General features: G+C 40.9%; 1 protein-coding gene across 1 annotated transcript in view; it reads left to right on the plus strand.

The window, feature by feature from the left end:
* LOC150079292 (polyamine-transporting ATPase 13A3-like) overlaps positions 1 to 18,761 on the plus strand; it is a 559,638-nt gene that overhangs the window by 10,684 nt on the left and 530,193 nt on the right. The window contains exon 2 of the mRNA XM_090383023.1: positions 3,373 to 3,540. Within this exon, the coding sequence (XP_090239149.1) occupies positions 3,373 to 3,540 (168 nt within the window). The remainder of the gene's footprint in view (positions 1 to 3,372; positions 3,541 to 18,761) is intronic.

Raw genomic sequence — 18,761 nt, forward strand, 5'->3', positions numbered from 1 at the left:
GTTGAAATTGATCCAAGCAATGCAATAAATCATAAGCCTCTAAATAAAATATATTTGGGAGGCCGTTGTATGGGCTTATTAAATTCAACACCACTTGGTGACAGTGAAAGCAGGTTTAAAAATGATTGTTTAAAATTTCTTGTTGAACTTTGTATGGAAATCAGAAAAATATTTCCTCTAAATGATGATGGAATTATTGCCAGTCTCAATGTTCTTGACCCAGCAGTGATACATGATCGTGCCAATTCGCCATCCTCAATTTTCCATTTAGCAATGCAGTTCCCTCGCCTTGTTTCTGAAGACAAACTAGATCTTCTAGATGATGAATGGAGATCATTTCGTTTAAATCAAGATTTAGATTTCTCTTACAAAACCATCCCTGAGTTTTGGTATCTATTACGTAACTTTAATAATTCTAAATATGAGATTCTATCTAACTTTATGACCAGTCTAACTATTTTACCTCACTCTTTGGCAAGCGTAGAAAGAATCTTCTCCCAAGTAAACCATATAAAAACAAAAGCCACAAACTCCCTTAAACCAGAAACTGTGAAAAATCGACTAATGGCAAAACAGGCGATAAAGAGATCTAATCAAAATTGCTATACATGGAAACCTAAATCAGAATTGGTAAAAGAAGTCATACAAGGAACTTGTCATAAAAGATACGAAGAACGTTTGAAAAAATGAAAGAACTTCAAAAAATAAATGTGGAGGGAACTGAATGGGATGAAAATTCTGATTACAATTAAATAGATATTTTTACATGGTAAGTTTTATCTTATTTGTGTTGCTATACTATATGATGAAAACTAGGTTTTTATTGGGTTTATTTAAGTTGCAATCTAAGTTTTTTTAAAATTTGTGAGTGGGAGCCCTGGATGGAAGTTTGTTCCTGCAATTAACCACCCGCTGGCTAAAGGCAAATTTCCGCACATCTATTCTACATCTGTCTTTTCTTAATTTGAATTTATGCCCCCTTAGGTTCGTAATCTGAACAAGTGAAAGGATCCCATCAGAATTCAGCGTGCTCAACCCATTCAAGGCCTTATATACCTCAATCAGATCACCGCGCAGGTGCCTAGTCTCCAGCCACTGCAATTTGCAGAACTTAAGCCTCTCTTGGTAAGAGGATCCCTTCATTCCCCTCACCAATCTTGTTTCCCTTCTCTGTACACGCTCAAGTAAATCTACATCCTTCCTAAAATGAGGCCTCCAGACCTGTACGCAGTACTCAAGGCGTGGCCTGACCATTGCCTTACACAGAGGGATAATCACCTCCTTTTCCCTGCTAGCAAAATTCCTATATATCATTGACAAAACCCCATGACCTGCCCTGGCAGCCTGTCTGCATTGCTCAGAGAACTTCATATCTGACTGCACAATTACTCCCAGGTCTTTTTCATTTTCTACCACTTTAAGTGTAGTACCACACAGTTGGTACGTTTCTCTGGGGTTACTTCTACCCATATGCAGTACTTTGCATTTGTCAAGGTTAAACTTCAGTTGCCACTTCATAGCCCATCTGCCCAAATTATCTAGATCCTGTTGCAGTAGCACACTGCCATTACTGTCATTAACAACCCTGCCAACCTTTGTATCATCTGCAAACTTCAACCTTAAGCCTGATATACCTTCATCAATATCATTGATAAATATACAAAACAACAGTGGACCTAACACCGAACCCTGTGGGACTCCACTAATAACATTAGTCCAAGAAGAACAGCACCCATTGATTACCACCCTCTGTCTTCTCCCACTTAACCATCCTTTTATCCATTGTAGCAACTTACCCTTAATACCATTCTGCTCCAATTTGTACAATAGTCTTCCATGCGCAACAGTGTCAAAAGCTTTCCTGAAATCCAAATATATGATATCAAAATTATTTTTTGCATCCAGTTCCTTTGTAACTACATCATAATATCCTATCAAATTTGCCAGACAAGACTTTCCCTTAACAAACCCATGTTGTGTCTGAATTATTGCTGCAGTCTTGTCTAGATGATCCTGCAATGCATCGTAGCACCCGCTTCTTGATTAGACCGGGGCTCGAGCCCGTCACCACCAAATACGGAGGATGCGGAAAGGTCAGGGAATGACCACCGCATATCCCGGAGCAATATGGCCTTAGTTGCTAATGCTCCTAAAAACCAAATAACACACACACACCTGCAATGCATCTTTAACCAGCGACTCCATTATTTTACCCGGAACAGAAGTTAAACTAACTGGTCTGTAATTACTCGTGTCACCCTTCGATCCCCCTTTGTGAATTGGGGATACATTTGCACATCTCCAGTCCGTGGGAACCTCCCCTGAGTCCATGGATGCTCTCATAATTATGGCTAAGGGTTTGCTTAGTTGCTTTGCCGCCTCCTTTAATATAACTGGATAGATCTCATCCACCCCAGGTGCTTTTCTTATGTTTAACTTCAACAATTTCTCTTCCACTTTGCTCTCAGTTATTACAAAATCATTAAGCACCCTGCTACAATTTGATAACCTTCTGCCATTTTCAAACCTTAATAATTCCTCGCATGTGAATGTAGATGCAAAATACTCCTTCAGTTTGTTTGCTATCTGAGCAGGATCATCAACAGTCGAACCATCGATGTCAAGTGGACCAATCAGATTCATCCCCTTCCTTTTAGAGTTTATATAAGTAAAGAAATCCTTGCTGTTTTTCTTAGCATCTTTTGCCAAGGATTTCTCGTAATCTGCCTTCGCCTGCCGAACCTCCTTTGTGACCTGATTACAGATTAACTTATATCTGCCATAGGCTTCTGAGTCGCTTGATAATTTATATGCATCCCATGCATTTTTCTTCTCTGTTACGAGTCTCATTAGTTCATTTGACAACCATTTAGGCCTAAACCTTGAACAATATTTCTTAATAGGTATGAAACTTTTAGTAGCTTCCACGATTAATTCCTTGAATGCTTCCCACTTAGAATTTACTGTTGGTAACATCGTCAGTTGATCCCACTGTACAGAATTTAAAACTGTCGGAGACCACTGTACTCGCCTTTATGGAAGCAAAAACCCTTTCCTTTACCCCTGGTGGTAATTAAATCTTTAAGTAAATCCCACGTCAGTACACTGTGATCACTGCCACCTAGTGGTTCTTTTATCTGCAAATTCCTAATACATGAATGATCACTGCTGATAACTAGATCAAGAATATCAGCATATAACCAGATATTCTTGTTAATAGAATATCCAAGTTCAGATTTTGTATTTTTTGCTTTTTTATTTTAACATGCTTTTTCTGTTCTGCCATATTAATGTTTTTGTCAGTCATCAAAGATATTAATTTATCTTGTGATAATTTATGAGAACTGATTAGAAATAATATTTTTCTTTTAGATTCTGTCAGGATTTAGAAATTGTATATGGAAAAAGGTGCTGTTTCATACCTTAACAGTATTTTCCCTGGGTTTATCTCTTCTGATTATAAAGTGGAAACCAGAATGGGGAATCTGGGTGTCTTGTGTAAAATGTGATCTTAGTCAAGCTGAAGCAGTTATATTGAAGGTAATAGGTTTAAATATATTCTGTGGGTGATTTTTAAGAGCAGAATCCAAATTATTGAAAGAGATTTTTCCAGTCACAGAATAAAAACTTTTAGTAGTAGTTGGCAACATGATGCAAAGAAGCAAAGGTTATACAACACCAGCCAAAAAAATTCACTTAATTTGTCCATTCTTTCGAATAACTGTTTCTTGCATTATTTTGTGTGCAACGATGTCATTGATTTTTTTTTTTTTCCCCTTCTAGTGTTAACATTTTGTAAGCACTTAAAAGTTTTATGTTTTTGTGACATTTATACATATTACATAAGTGCATACCATTACCATAATATATGAGAACCTGTAGTGTTCATATAACAGGATTTTCCTTTTGTTTTTATTTCATTATTTTATTTTTTTCCATTGCAGTTTGCTATGTCCAACAAGTGAAAGTGTGTGTTATCTCCAGACTTGTTCTGCTATGTTTGTGGATATATGTCTGAAGCATAACATCATTGGTAGCAAGTTTTTAAGTGTATATGAATGCTATTTTGAAATGCTTATGGGTGTAAAAGTTCTCTTACCTGGAGAGGCTTAAATTCGGTAAGTTGCAGTATATGGAGACTAGGCACCTGCGAGGTGATCTGATGAGGCGTACAAGGCCTTGAATGGTTTGAGCAGGCTCAATGCTGATGGGATAGTTCTGCTTGCTCAGATTAAGAACCTTAGGGGAGCATAGATTCAAATTGAGGAAAGACAGTTGTAGAATAGATGTGCAGAAGTTTGCCTTTAGCCAGTGGGTAGTTAATTGCTGAAACAGACTTCCATCTGTTGTTGTGGAAGTTGGTAGCTTAAATAAATTTAAGGCTGAACTAGACAAACATTTGGAGTGACTGCATTGGTGAAATGGGAAGGTTTTTTATTTTATTTTGTTTTATTTATTTATTTTTTTTTGGCTGATACTCTATCAGTTGCTTTCTTGCATCTTTTACCTCAAATAATGTTAATGCTAAGTTGTGGGCATTTCATTTCTGTTGTGAAAGTTGCAGGTCAATATTAGTGGAATAGTTTTGTGGTAGTCATAAGTGTTATGGCTTTTGATATATGAAGAGAGCCCATAAATGATCACTTATGTTGTGGATATATCAATTTTTAAGAAGTCCCCACATTGAAAAGCTGTAGTGTGTCCCAACATAGCATTCTCATTGCCCTGGTGCCACACAACTAAGAGCTACCAATGCCCCTTTCTGGTAAAGATTCTTCAAAATTGGATGATGAATCTGGTGAATAGGATTACACTTTAGAAGCCTGTTCAAGAAAGTACCACATTTTTCTGATCAGCAAGAATTGGCTGATTTAATGAGGGACTTGGATTGAAGTTCATGCAGAGCTTCTGACATCTTGTTTAAAAAAAAAATGGAAAGTACTGGTCCCAGCTGCATGACTTTCGCATACAGAAAAAGACATGTCAACTGTGCATGCTTTTACACCGTTGCAACAATTTTTTTTTTTTTTGCTGATGCAGTTATAAGCTTGCTTTCTTGCATCATTTGTGAATACTAATACAGTCATCCTCCGATTTGCACGGGGCTTACATTCCGGGAAAACACTGTGCAGTCCAAATCTGTGCAATGCGAAATGTAGTTTATATGACATAATGAGGGTTCCGTGCCTGTACACAAAAAAAAAGTGCAAAAAAAATTAAATTGAAAAAAAATTGTCTTCATTCAGTGAGAAAAAAAGAAAAAAAATTAGGAACATGTCCATAAAATTAGTCTTGCTAATACAGGTAGTTCCTGACCTTACGGGTTAATTTGTTCCTAGCGCGTGATCATAAAGCGAAAACTCATAAAGCGGGAATTTATTTTCCATAGACAATGTTGAAAACAGGGGTTACGTTCTCAACAATGAAATTAGTTAGCTAATTAGTTTATGTTTAAACAATGATTGATTTATCCAAAGAAATGAAAACAGCCTGTAAAATCAAGCAGATTTTAATTTAAAGAAATTATGACTTACAAATGTTAATGTTTATTCTTCATCATCGACTAAATGCACACTCGTTGATCACGCATTGTTGGATCGGCACTCGTTGGTGGCTTGTTGCACAAGGAGTTGTCTTCTTCAGAAATGCTTCAAGAGGTGCTTGTTTCCAAGATCTTCACTTTTCTTTATAAATTGCACAATAGCATGCATAAGCATTTTTTAATGGCACACACAAATTGCAACTAACTAACATGCTATGTGCAAGTGAGATTGCAGCTAACATGGGTCGGGGGAAGTAACAAGTTTACGAAGCTTAAAAAAAAAAGAACGACGAAGAGAAGATTCTGAAAATTATTTATGTTTTTTATATGATTGAAGATTGCAGTGAAGGAGAAACACATTTCACCATAATAACGTAAAAACCCACACAATTCCAGCTATCGGTATTTTCGCAAATGCAATAACATTGAGTTTACTACCTGTTTATAATGATTGCACTAACAGAAAAGCCCAATAAACCGGAAACTACAAATTGTTTTTATTGTCTTATGGTCGTGACCTCCAGAAATGTGCTTTAAAAAAATATCACAAAGGCATTCAAAATTGATTCTTATAACAGAACATATGATAACAATAAAAGTGTAGTGCATTTGTTAATGATTTGAATTGCGTAATCTAAAACAATTATATTATAAAAATGACTGTTTGGAGAGATAAATAGCTTACTTATATAGCGAAAATTTCAACTTCCGAGGTCTTGGAAAGAAATTATTAAAAAAAAATCAATGTGTTATTGGGTTCACATTATGATATTTTCACGATACGATGGGTGTTTCTGGAACAGATTAATATCATAAAGCAGGGATACACTGTATTGTGTAGCTACAAGGCATGGTTTGAAATGTGGGATTTGTGAATGTTCTTATCATTCATTTTCTGCAATTAATGTTCATTATTTTCGATTTTGTTGATATTTGAAAAAAAAAAAAAAAAAACCTTGTAAACCGGGGAACTCGTAAATCAGGAACTGCCTGTACTTACCTCTAGATTTTTAATCTAAATTCATTGCTTCTTCGTCGCTGTTTTTCTGTGATAAACTTTCAGCAATATCTGGCACTTTTTGAAAAAAATTAGTTAAAATTGTTTGCTTAGAAGCATGCTGTTTTTCTCTATAAATTTCTTCATAAGGAACTAAAGCTGATACTGAAACATAAATATAGCATTATAACTGTGTTGGGGATACAAGTTTAGGGTTTTAATTTTGCACTGAAATTTTATTGAAATTAAATCGAAATGATGACTCAGACCAGAGCAGCAAAGCAAAAGGCTCAAGTTAATGGGAGTGCTGTGGCTCAGGGGAGAACTGAGGGGGGGGCAGTTGCCCTCTGAATCACAGCCTTTTAAAATGCACTACTTGCTTGATGTTTGTGGAGCAGTCGGGTACGGGACATGATACTGCCATGGAGGATGTCTTTGTGTGTGCGCGCCGCGCGCAATGCAAGGAGTGTAAGGAAATCAGGCGACAACTCAGCATTGTTATGGGCCTATATGAGAGCTTGAAGGACAGGGTGGATGCCCTCAAAGGATTAAAAGTGAGGGGCCCATCAAGCTCTCAGCTGCCCACACCAATGCCAGAGCTTGCACTTGGTCATCACGCAACACAGAGGCAGCCCCCCAAGGCAGAATGCGCTGGTCCCAAAAAGAACTAGTAGTTGTTGGTGACTCTATTGTTAGGGAAACGGGAAACATGCTTTGTAAAAAGGATAGGTGGAACAGGACCAGGGTATGTCTGCCAGGGGCAAAGGTTGATGACGTTGTAGAGCGGATATCATCTTTTAACTGCACAAAATGTGATATAGTTGTACACGTTGGCACTAATGATATTAGGAGTAGGAGACCGGCAGAATTACTTAACAAGTACAGGTCACTGTTGAAAAAAAGCCATTATTAGGGTTGAATTTGAAAGTGTCTGCAATTCTGCCCTGACACGATAGGAGGGAGTATATGATGAGAGCCCCGTCGATCAATTCGGCCCTGGAAAGATTGTGCAGGGCTCAAGGAGTAGAATTTTTTTCAGTCTGGTCTGGTACTTGTTAACAGGAGAGACTGCTTCTACAGGGATGGGATACACTTAAATAGAAAGGGTGCAAGAATGTTTGCTGATGCTATCGAGGCAGTGTTAGGTGGGTTGGAAAACTGCTAGACTGGGGGGATACAAGGACTAATAGATTGCCAGTAGCCACTGGCAGAGGTGAAAGTGATTCTTGCACGGCTTCTATTGGAATGAGTAGCAGCCTGGAAAATAAGGTGCAGGATATTTCAAAGACTGCTGGGAATCATTGGGGTACAAGTAAACACATGGGTTGTGTTAGGGTAGCTAAGAAAAAGAACAGGTGCATGTATACTTGCGTGTACACCAATGCTAGGAGTTTAGTAAATAATTGGATGAATTTGAGGTATTGCTCAAAACATCAAAGGCAGATATTTTTGAGATTTCAGAGACGTGGTGTCACACAGATATAAGGAATGCAGAACAGGAATTTGGGGAGTACAATGTCTACAGAAAGGATAGACAGGATAGGAAGGGAGGATGGGTTATGCTATTAGTTAACGAATACATAAAATCCAAGGAAGTGAAGCCAATCGACATCGCTGGGCAGTGCAGTGTCGAGTCAGTTTGGTGTGACATAAGCATTGGGAGATCAAAATTGAGAGTAGGAGTGTGCTATAGGCCTAATGACTCTGATGAGTATAATAAGAAACTGTACAGGGAAATAGTGGGCCAGTAAATCAGAGAGTCTTATAATTGGGGATTTTAATTTCCCAGATATTGACTGGAATTTGGGGGATGGTCACTCACACACTAGCAAGGCTTTTGTGGATTTATTGGATGATTGTTTTCTACATCAGCATGTTTGGGAGGCAACTAGAGGAGGTATTACTCTTGATTTGATTATCAGTAGTGATTCTTCATGCATTGAGAATCTGCAGATAAATGAACCACTAGGTGGCAGTGATCACAGTGTGCTGAAGTGGGATTTACTCAAGGAGGTAACTACCATCAGGGGTAAAGGGAAGGGTTATTGCTTTCGTAAAGGCGACTACGATGGTCTGAGACAGTATTTAAATTCTATACAATGGGACCAACTGATGATGTTACCAACAGCAAACTCAAATTGGGAAGCATTCAAAGAACTTATCTTGGAATGCTTATCTCGGCTACTAGGCTTTACATATCAACTAAGAAATATTGTTCAATGTTTAGGCCTAAATGGATGTCAGATGAAATAATGAGACATATGGCAGAGAAAAAAATTCATGGGATACAAACAAATTAACACAAGACACAGAAGCCTATGATAGATACAAGTTGATCTGTAACCAAGTTACAAAGGAGGTTAGGCAGGCGAAGGCAGATTACGAGAAATCTTTGGCAAGGGATGCAAAGAAAAACAGCAAAGAGTTCTTTACTTATGTAAACTCTAGAAGGAAGGGAATGAATCAGATTGGTCCACTTGATATTGATGGGTCAACTGTTGATGATCCTGCTCAGGTAGCTAACAAACTAAATGAATATTTTGCATCGACATTCACACATGGGGAGTTATTCAGCGAGGGGAATGCCAGAGGTGTATTCAACTCTGGCAGTAAGCTAGAGAATCTTCTAATAACTGAGAGTAAAGTGGAGAAGAAATTGTTGAAGATAAACACAAGAAAGGCACCCGGGGGTGGATGGGATCTATCCAGTTATATTAAAGGAGGCAGCAAAGGAAGTAAGAAAACCCTTAGCCATAATTACGAGAGCTTCTTTGGACCCAGGGGAGATACCATTGGACTGGAGATGTTTAAATGTGACTCCAATTCACAAAGGAGGATCAAAGGCTGACAAAAGTAATTATAGACTTGCGAGTTTAACTTCTGTTCCCAGAAAATTAATGGAGGCACTGGTTAAAGAAGCACTGTAGGATCATCTAGACAAGACTTCAGTTATAGCTCAGACACAGCATGGTTTTGTTAAGGAGAAGTCTTGCCTGACCAATTTGATTGGATATTATGATGCAGTCACAAAAGAACTGGATGCAGGGAATAACTTTGATATTATATACTTAGATCTTAGAAAGGCTTTTGATACTGTTGCACATGGAAGACTGCTGCACAAATTGGAGCTGTGTGGCATTGGAGGCAAATTGCTGCTATGGATAAAGGGGTGGTTGAGGGGGAGAAGACAGAGAGTGGTAATCAATGGACACTGCTCATCGTGGACTAATGTTATTAGTGGAGTACCCCAGGGTTCAGTATTGGGTCCATTATTGTTTTCTGTATTTATAAATGATATTGATGATGGTATATCAAGCTTAATGTCCAAGTTTGCGGACGATACGAAGGTTGGCAGGGTTGTCAAGGACACTACTGACACTATGCTGCTGCAACAGGATCTGGAAAGGTTGAGCAGATGGGCTGAAAGGTGGCAATGAAGTTTAACATTGACAAATGTAAAGTACTACATATGGGAAACAGCAACCCCAGAGCAACGGATCAACTCTGTGGTCTACACTGACAGTGGAAGAGAATGAAAGGGACCTGGGGGTGGTTGCGCAGGCAGATATGAAGTTCTCTGAGCAGTGCAGACGGGCTGCAAGAGTAGCTCATGGTGTATTGTCAATGATATATAGGAATTTTTCTAGCAGGGATAAGGAGGTGATTATTCCCTTGTATAAGGCAATGGTCAGGCCACACCTAGAGTACTGTATACAGGCCTGGAGGCCTCATTTCAGGAAGGATGTAGAGCTGTTGGAGTGAGTACAGTGAAGGGCAACAAGATTATAGTGAATGGAACAAAGGGGTGCTCTTACGAAGAAAGGCTTAAGTTTTGCAAATTACAGCGTCTGTAAACTAGGCACCAGCGAGGTGATCTGATAGAGGTGTATAAAGCCTTGAATGGTTTGAGCATGCTCAATGCTGATGGGATTCTTTCTCAGAATAATCACCTGAGAGGGCATAAATTCAAATTGAGGAAAGACAGATGTAGGATAGACGTGCGGAAATTTGCCTTTAGCCAGCGGGTGGTTGTTTTGTGGAACAGACTTCCATTCTGTGTCGTGGAAGTTGATAGCCTAAATAAGTTTAAGGCTCTGGACAGGTATTTCGAACAAATAGAGGGTTGAAGTGGAAGTGGTTATTTTTTATTTATTTATTTTTTTTTTTTGACTGATGCTGCATAAGTTTTGCATCAAATGCCTCTACTAATGCTGATGATAGAGTTATGTGAAAATTTAAACTCCCCTCCAAATCAGGATCTATATCCAGAGATTCTTGGCTAAGCTGATTTGCAAATCTTAAAACCTCAGCTGGTCTTTTTGCGGTCAAATTTTTGTGTGCATCATCATCATTTTTGTCATCTTCTTTACATTGTGAAAAAATATCGTCCACTGATAATTGTTCTGTATGAGATTCAAGATGCATTTCAACTATGTTTCTTTAGTGCAGCTTTCTGGCTACAGCTTTTTCCACACTGCATTCATTGTTGAGTTCATGCAAATTCAATATTTTTTACAGCATGAAGAATGTTATAATTCCGCCAACAATCTTGAATTGAAAGACTGCCCATTCCATCAGTATCTTCTACCAATCGTAAAAAAGATCTTCTTAGGTAATAAAGTTTAAAGGAAGCTATAACACCTTGGTCCATCGGCTGAATTAACAAATTTGTATTCGCTGAAATAGAAGAATACAATGGAATACTTCACATTTGGGTGCAGATCCTTGGTCCTTGAGGTTGTCTCGGATATGCCAGACAAGCTGTACTTGCTACCTGGGAGTCTAAAACGCTGATGGAACTGATATTCGAGTGACACTCAAGTCAAGTGGACCCAATTTCGGCGAAGTCCGGATGGTCTGTGACATTCAAATCCTCTGCTTGCACCTTCACAATGGTGGGACTGTTAGTAATCCTGGGTATAACCTCCATGCACAAGTACATGGTGGGTGACCACCCAGGTGTGAACCAACGTAAGCAGGGGTTGAGGTGTGGTGCCCACACCACATGGAGGAATCCCTCCCCTCTATGTTACCAGGCAGTGCTAGGTGGTAGATGACTCTCATCAACCGGTGAAATACCAATACTTTGCTTATTGGAGGCTAGAAGTGATGGAACCCATGTTTAGTCTCTAGAGCTAAGTTCCGGTCAACCCTTCCCTATCTCTTCCATCATGCAGTATGATTTATGACTTTTGAAGTTATGATGAACGTCATGGTGAGATCCAATATTCCTTACATTTCGAGGGTGCAGCTCTAAAACGGTGTTCGCAGGCCGGCCGCTAGTTAGTACACTGGACCGAACCTATTGGTAACTCTCTAGGAGGCTTCCGGATCAGCTAGTGTATAATCTTGTTACCTCTACTCTGCCAGATAGTGACTGGAGGGAGTCCGAGTAGTGTGTATGCGGGGAGCATTGTCGAGGCCACGTTATGTCAATGATCTGGGTGTATTCTTACCACGTGTACGCCATATCCAAAAATTTCATTACTTCATACAGCATGTCCCACCCACTTTTTCTTACTATCGAATACACAATGAATTGTCAAACTAATAGAGCAAGCTTATCTGTGAAAAAATCGAAACCTCCCAAGCACTTCCTAATTCATTTCACAAATATACGTGGGCTCAATTCTAATCTCAAAGATGTCTGTTTCCACTTGCAGTCTGCCAAACCCCATGTACTTTTTCTGACAGAATCTCAGTTATTGGTTGATTCAACTACTGCTCATCTCAGATGCCCAAATTATTCGCTGTATGATTCCTTTCGCCTCAAAGGTGGTACTTGTGCATATGTCCTTTCTGATATTCCCTGTCAGAGACTTGGCAATTTGGAATCTCCTCTCTTCGATCTTCTCTGGCTTAAAATCTCTCTACCTCATTGTATCAGATTTATCTGCTGTCTCTGCTGTTCTCCCAACTCCACTAATCACTTGGAGCTCTTTGACTTCCTCTCTTTGCAACTGGACTTTTTCCAGTCCAACTTTCCTAACAGTGAGGTAATTTTCCTTGGTGATTTTAATGTTCACAACTCAAGCTGGCTTCCGTTTTCTAGTCACACCGATTGAGCTGGTCAAGATGCTGAGTGTTTGCATTTTCTAATGATCTTGCACAGATTTTACATTTACCTACAAGAATACCGGACAATCCTAACTACAGCCAACACGCTTGATGAACTTTTTCTCACAAACAACCCTTCTAAGTACACGGTCGAAGTGAGAGGTCCTTTAGGCACTTCAGATCACAACTTGGTGATTGTCTCTTCTCAAATGGAACCTTTATCTCATGGCTATTCCCAACCTCGTGTTGTTGTTTGGCATTACAAGAATGCAAAATGGGATGACCTGCGAGACTTCTTTTCTTCTTTTCCTTGGTTGGATTACTGTTTCAAAACTTCTGATGTCAACGTTTGCTCAGATCGTGTCAGTGAAATTATTCTTGAAGGAATGGAATCCTTTATTCCACACTCCAATTTAAAATCTCATCCTTTATCTAAACCTTGGTTTTCCAATAAATGTGCTAAGGCTGTTCAAGAGAAGAATGTTGCATATCGTAATTGGCTTGTTTCTAATTCTTCAGTTTCATTTTTTGCCTACACCAAAGCTCGCAACAATTGTAAAGCGGTTATTAATCAGTCCAAACTAGAGTTTGAACAGGCTAAGAGTAGAAAACTTGCTTCTTGCCCTAATGATAGCCGAGTATTCTGGTCTCTTGCCGAAGCTATTGGCCGCAACGTTTGCCCATCTCTGCTCCCACCTCTGTCCAAACCAGATGGTTCTGTTGTCACTTCAGCCAAGGATAAAGCTGACCTGCTAGCATCCCATTGTTTTTCTTCCAGCTGATGTATTAATGATCTGGGTAAACCACCTCCCACCATTCCCAACACGCTGCATTCAATGCCTCCTGTGGTCTTCTGTCAAAAGGATATCAGAAGGATTTTGATGAATCTTGATGCTAAGAAAGCTCCAGGTCCTGATGGTATTTCTCCACTTGTTCTCAAAACCTGTGCTCCTGAAATTATTCCTATTCTTTGCCACCTTTTTTCACTTTCTTATTCCAAAGGTGTTTTTCCTTCTGCTTGGAAATTTGCTCATATCCAGCCAGTTCCTAAAAAGGGTGACAAATCTCTCCCATGCAATTATCGTCCCATTGCAATTACTTCTACTCTTTCTAAAGGAATGGAGAAATCAATTAACTGCCAACTCTTATACTACCTAGAAACCTACCATCTGATCAATGATCGCCAGTATGGATTCCGTCAGTGTCGATACACTGGTGATATTCTGGCTTATGTTACCCATTTATGGACTAATTGAATGGAAAGGTTCATTGAAACACAAGTTGTTGCTCTTGACATCTCAAAGGGTTTCGATAGTGTTTGGCATAAAGGTCTTCTAAACAAGTTTCCATCTTATGGTTTGCCAACTGTTTTTAGTAATTGGTTATCCATTTTCTCTCTGATCGCTCACTATTTGTTTGTTTTTTATTTGGTTTTTAGGAGCATTAGCAACTAAGGCCATATTGCTCCGGGAGATGCGGTGGTCATTTCCTGACCTTTCCGCATCTTCCGTATTTGGTGGTGATGGGCTCAAACCCCGGTCTAATCAAGAAGCGTGGGCTATGCACCGCTGCTCCTTCCCACCTGGCTACAGAGGCGCCATCGCTCACTGAGGGTGATGGTAGATGGCTCTTTGTCTTCTGACTTCTCCACTAATGCCGGTGTCCCCCAAGGTTCAGTTCTTTCCCCCACTCTTTTCGTCTTGTATATTAATGACCTTCTTCCATTGACTGGAAATCCTATCCATAGTTTTGCCGATGATAGCACATTGCATTCCACTTTCCATTTGAGAAACCTTGTCCTGCTCAATCAGCTTCAACTTCTCGAATATCCGCTACCAATTCCTTAAATGCTGATCTTCAGGTAATTCTCCAGTGGGGCAAAGACAACTTAGTTGATTTCAACCCTTCTAAAACTCAGTCTTGTCTTATTTCTTGCAAAAAGGATTCTTCTGCTCCTATGCTTATGTTTAGTGACACTCCGATTTCTAGGCAAAATGATAAATCTCTTTTGGGGATTACCCTGATTTCTAATCTCTCTTGGCACAAGCACATTACAAATATTGCTTCCTCTGCATCTAAAAACTTGGTTTTCTCTTTCACTCTCAGTGTTACTTTTCTTCCAAACAGCTGTTCACTCTGTACAAATCGCAAATCCGCTCTACCATGGAATATTGTTCCCACATCTGGGGTGGTGCCCCCAAAACCTCACTCAGGCTTCTTGATTCCATTCAGAAGAGGGCAGTTAGGTTAATTAATGATTCATCTCTAACAGAGTCTCTCCACTCACTTTCTCATAGACGTACTGTTTCTGCTGCATTCCTCTTCTACAGATACTTCCATGGGCACTGTTCTTCTGAATTGGCTTCTATAATTCCTGCTCTCTCTTTCAAAACAGTCCAAACACGTGCCGCCACCAGCCAACATCCATTTACTGTCCAACTTCAAACCCACATAACCAACTTTTCATCTTCCTCATTTATTCTTTCAACTGCCGTTTTCTGGAACAACCTTCCTTCATACGTATTTCCTGAAAATTACAATCTACAGAAGTTCAAATCCAATGTCAACAAATATCTTCTTTCATCTTCTCAACCTCCAACCCAAGCACGGTACCAAGTACTATAGGTTCTAATACCTCTCGTGTTTGGGGTTCACATAAAAAAAAAAAAAAAAAAAAAAAAAAAAGATCAGACAAATATGCAGGATGACTTGGCGCATTGTCAACAGTGAGCAAGATTTTGAATGCTGTGTTCTTCTTCAGGCAATATCTTTTTGTTTTGGTGCAAAATCAATTTAAATCCAATCCTCAAAGATTTTAGCTGTCATCCAGGCTTTTTTGCTTGATTTCCAGTGAACTGGTAAGGATAGTAAAAAAGGCCTACGTGCTCTGGATTCATTACGAAAACTTTTTTATTTTTGTTGCTCAGAGCAAAACTGTAAATACAACTAATGAGCTTTCGGCTGGGAGGCAGCCTTCTTCAGATTGAATACATGAATGGCAGTTGGAATAGAGATGTGCACTGCCAGGATGGTGCGTGAGGCGCGTGGTTAATTGTTTGATGCTTGTGGCTGTGACATATCGTGGTGACGTGGCCAGCGTTTGTCTATGGATAGAATTACTGCCTCTGTGATGGGGTTAACTTGGCAACCACTGTTCCTGTTCAAGGAGGCATCCGAGCATTTTATATTTAACGATTCCAACCAGGTGCGCTTTAGGTAATGGTGGGACCTGTCCACATGGGATAGCCACACCTCGTAAGGTCTACTTTGACTCTGGTGATCTCTTTGCGTCTTTCATCTGCGGAGCTGGAGTGTGTCCAGGCGCGAGTTAGCAAGGTTCGGCCAATTTACCAACTTCCGGTCAGCACACATGCGGGGCCACCTCCTCTCCACTGCCCGAACCTTGCTAACTCGCGCCTGGACACACTCCAGCTCCGCAGATGAAAGACGCAAAGAGATCACCAGAGTCAAAGTAGACCTTACGAGGTGTGGCTATCCCATCGACGTCCTTGACAGGTGTGATCTACAGGCACGCGACAACGTGACGACCAACAACAACGCCAACAGGGACGAGTCATCCACGAGGGCATTTATCCCATACTACCCCAACCTGTCACAACAGATCGGTAGAATTCTAAAATCATATGGGATAAAGTGCATCCAACTCCCAGGCAAGAAACTGCGTTCTCTTATCTCCAACGTAAAAACACCCATCCCCACTCTTCTACAGAGCGGTTTGGTCTACCGCATCTCTTGCCGTGACTGCACCAGCTGCTACTTTGGAGAGACTGGACGTCGACTCGAGAAACGTCTCTCAGAACATAAAAGGGCGATCCGCTTGGCAGATATAGAACACTCAGCTATCGCCGAGCATGTCTGGACAACCCGCCACGACATCGACCCACACCGCGATGTCGTGGTTGTGGACAGGTCCCACCATTACCTAAAGCGCACCTGGTTGGAATCGTTAAATATAAAATGCTCGGATGCCTCCTTGAACAGGAACAGTGGTTGCCAAGTTAACCCCATCACAGAGGCAGTAATTCTTTCCATAGACAAACGCTGGCCACGTCACCACGATATGTCACAGCCACAAGCATCAAACAATTAACCACGCGCCTCACGCACCATCCTGGCAGTGCACATCTCTATTCCAACTGCCATTCATGTATTCAATCTGAAGAAGGCTGCCTCCCAGCCGAAAGCTCATTAGTTGTATTTACAGTTTTGCTCTGAGCAACAAAAATAAAAAAGTTTTCGTAATGAATCCAGAGCACGTAGGCCTTTTTTACTATGTTCGGACTATTCTTGGCCAACCAGCATATGATATGGTCGTGAGACTACAGAAAGATTTTATATTTATAGCCCGTGCCAGACAACACCTGAGGTTTGCACATAGATGCAAGGCTAACAAGATTATACCGAAAGGGTTTCGGTACAAACAACCGTTTTCTAATGAACGTATGGGACGTGCCTGTCGGAACTTCGGCTTCAAGACTCTGCGCATATGGATTGGCTGCCTCCATCATGACATACAACGTGCTTCAGCGAGCAAAGCATGCCTACTAGCCGACCTTAAGACTTTGATTCCCGATCCGGTCTACACCAATGTTATCAATACTTTATGTTACCAGGCCGTCAGAGAATCAGATCGTTATTGTGCCCGACAGAAACGTAAGTTCAATACTTTATTTAATGAATCCCAACAATTTCGTCGCCAGCATAATACCCCTCTCACAAATTGTACGGACTTTGTACTGAACCTAAGCAGCAAGCAGTTATCTGCAGAACAAATAAACTTACTGACCCTTGGCATGACATTTGCCGTTCTTCCAAAGCACCCACCGGTTACCGACATCGCCTTGGGTGTGGAAGCGAGCTTATCACGCCTCCCGGAAGATACAGCCAACGCTATCCGGTTGAAGACTGCAGCAGTTCTACACCATGCTCGCCCCGTCTCTTCAAACCTCAGCCGTATGCAGATTTCTACCCTCAAGGCACTGAAACAGGATTCGTCCATCGTCATCCTACCGGCGGACAAAGGCCGTCGTACGGTTGTGATGAACCGCGCTGATTACATGGCGAAAGCCTTACTGCTTTTACGAGACACTTCCGTCTACAAACCCTTAGCCGTTAACCCCAACAGAGCTTTGGAACGATGGGAGTCAGAGGTGAATATCCTCATCAACAGCTGGCTGAAACAAGAAAAAATCACACAGTCAACCCGTAATCACCTCCGTGCCTCCGGGTGTCAGATCCCACGGTTTTACGGCCTGCCAAAGGTGCACAAAGAAGACACACCACTAAGACCAATTGTATCCTGCTGTGGATCACCGACTTACGAGCTGTCCAAGTTTGTCTCGAGACTTCTTTCTCCTCTAGTTGGCAAGACCACCTACACCGTCTCCAACAGTGTTGAGTTCATAGAAAGGATCCACTCTTTATCCATCTCACAAGATCAGGTCATGGCTTCGTTCGATGTAATATCACTATTTACCTCCATCCCAGTGGAACTTGCCATCTCTTGCGCAAAACAACTCTTGGACAACGATGATACCCTTAGCGACAGAACTAGGCTGACGCCTGATGACATTTCCGCCGCCCTCAGACTGTGCTTAACAGGGGGTGCAATCATGTTTAACGACTCCATCTACCAGCAGATACATGGCACAGCCATGGGTTCCCCTGTCAGCTCTGTCACAGCAAACATCGTGATGGAGGAGTTAGAGGGACGTGCGTTTACACACGCGCCAGATCACATCGCCTTTTGGTGTCGCTATGTAGACGATGTGTTCGTTGTCATCCCTAGAGACTCAGGTCAACGACTCCTAACCCACCTCAACTCACTATAGCCCTTCATAAAGTTTACGATTGAGCTGGAGTCGAACAACTCTATACCATACCTAGATACACTTGTCCGGCGCGAAGGCACATGCTTGAAGACGGCAGTTTATCGCAAACCTATGTGTGCTGGCCAATTTACCAACTTCCGGTCAGCACACATGCGGGGCCACCTCCTCTCCACTGCCCGAACCTTGCTAACTCGCGCCTGGACACACTCCAGCTCCGCAGATGAAAGACGCAAAGAGATCACCAGAGTCAAAGTAGACCTTACGAGGTGTGGCTATCCCATCGACGTCCTTGACAGGTGTGATCTACAGGCAC

Source organism: Mastigoproctus giganteus, chromosome 10 (assembly GCF_048544385.1).
Source record: "Mastigoproctus giganteus isolate SK-2022 chromosome 10, ASM4854438v1, whole genome shotgun sequence".
Classification (NCBI taxonomy): domain Eukaryota; kingdom Metazoa; phylum Arthropoda; class Arachnida; order Uropygi; family Thelyphonidae; genus Mastigoproctus; species Mastigoproctus giganteus.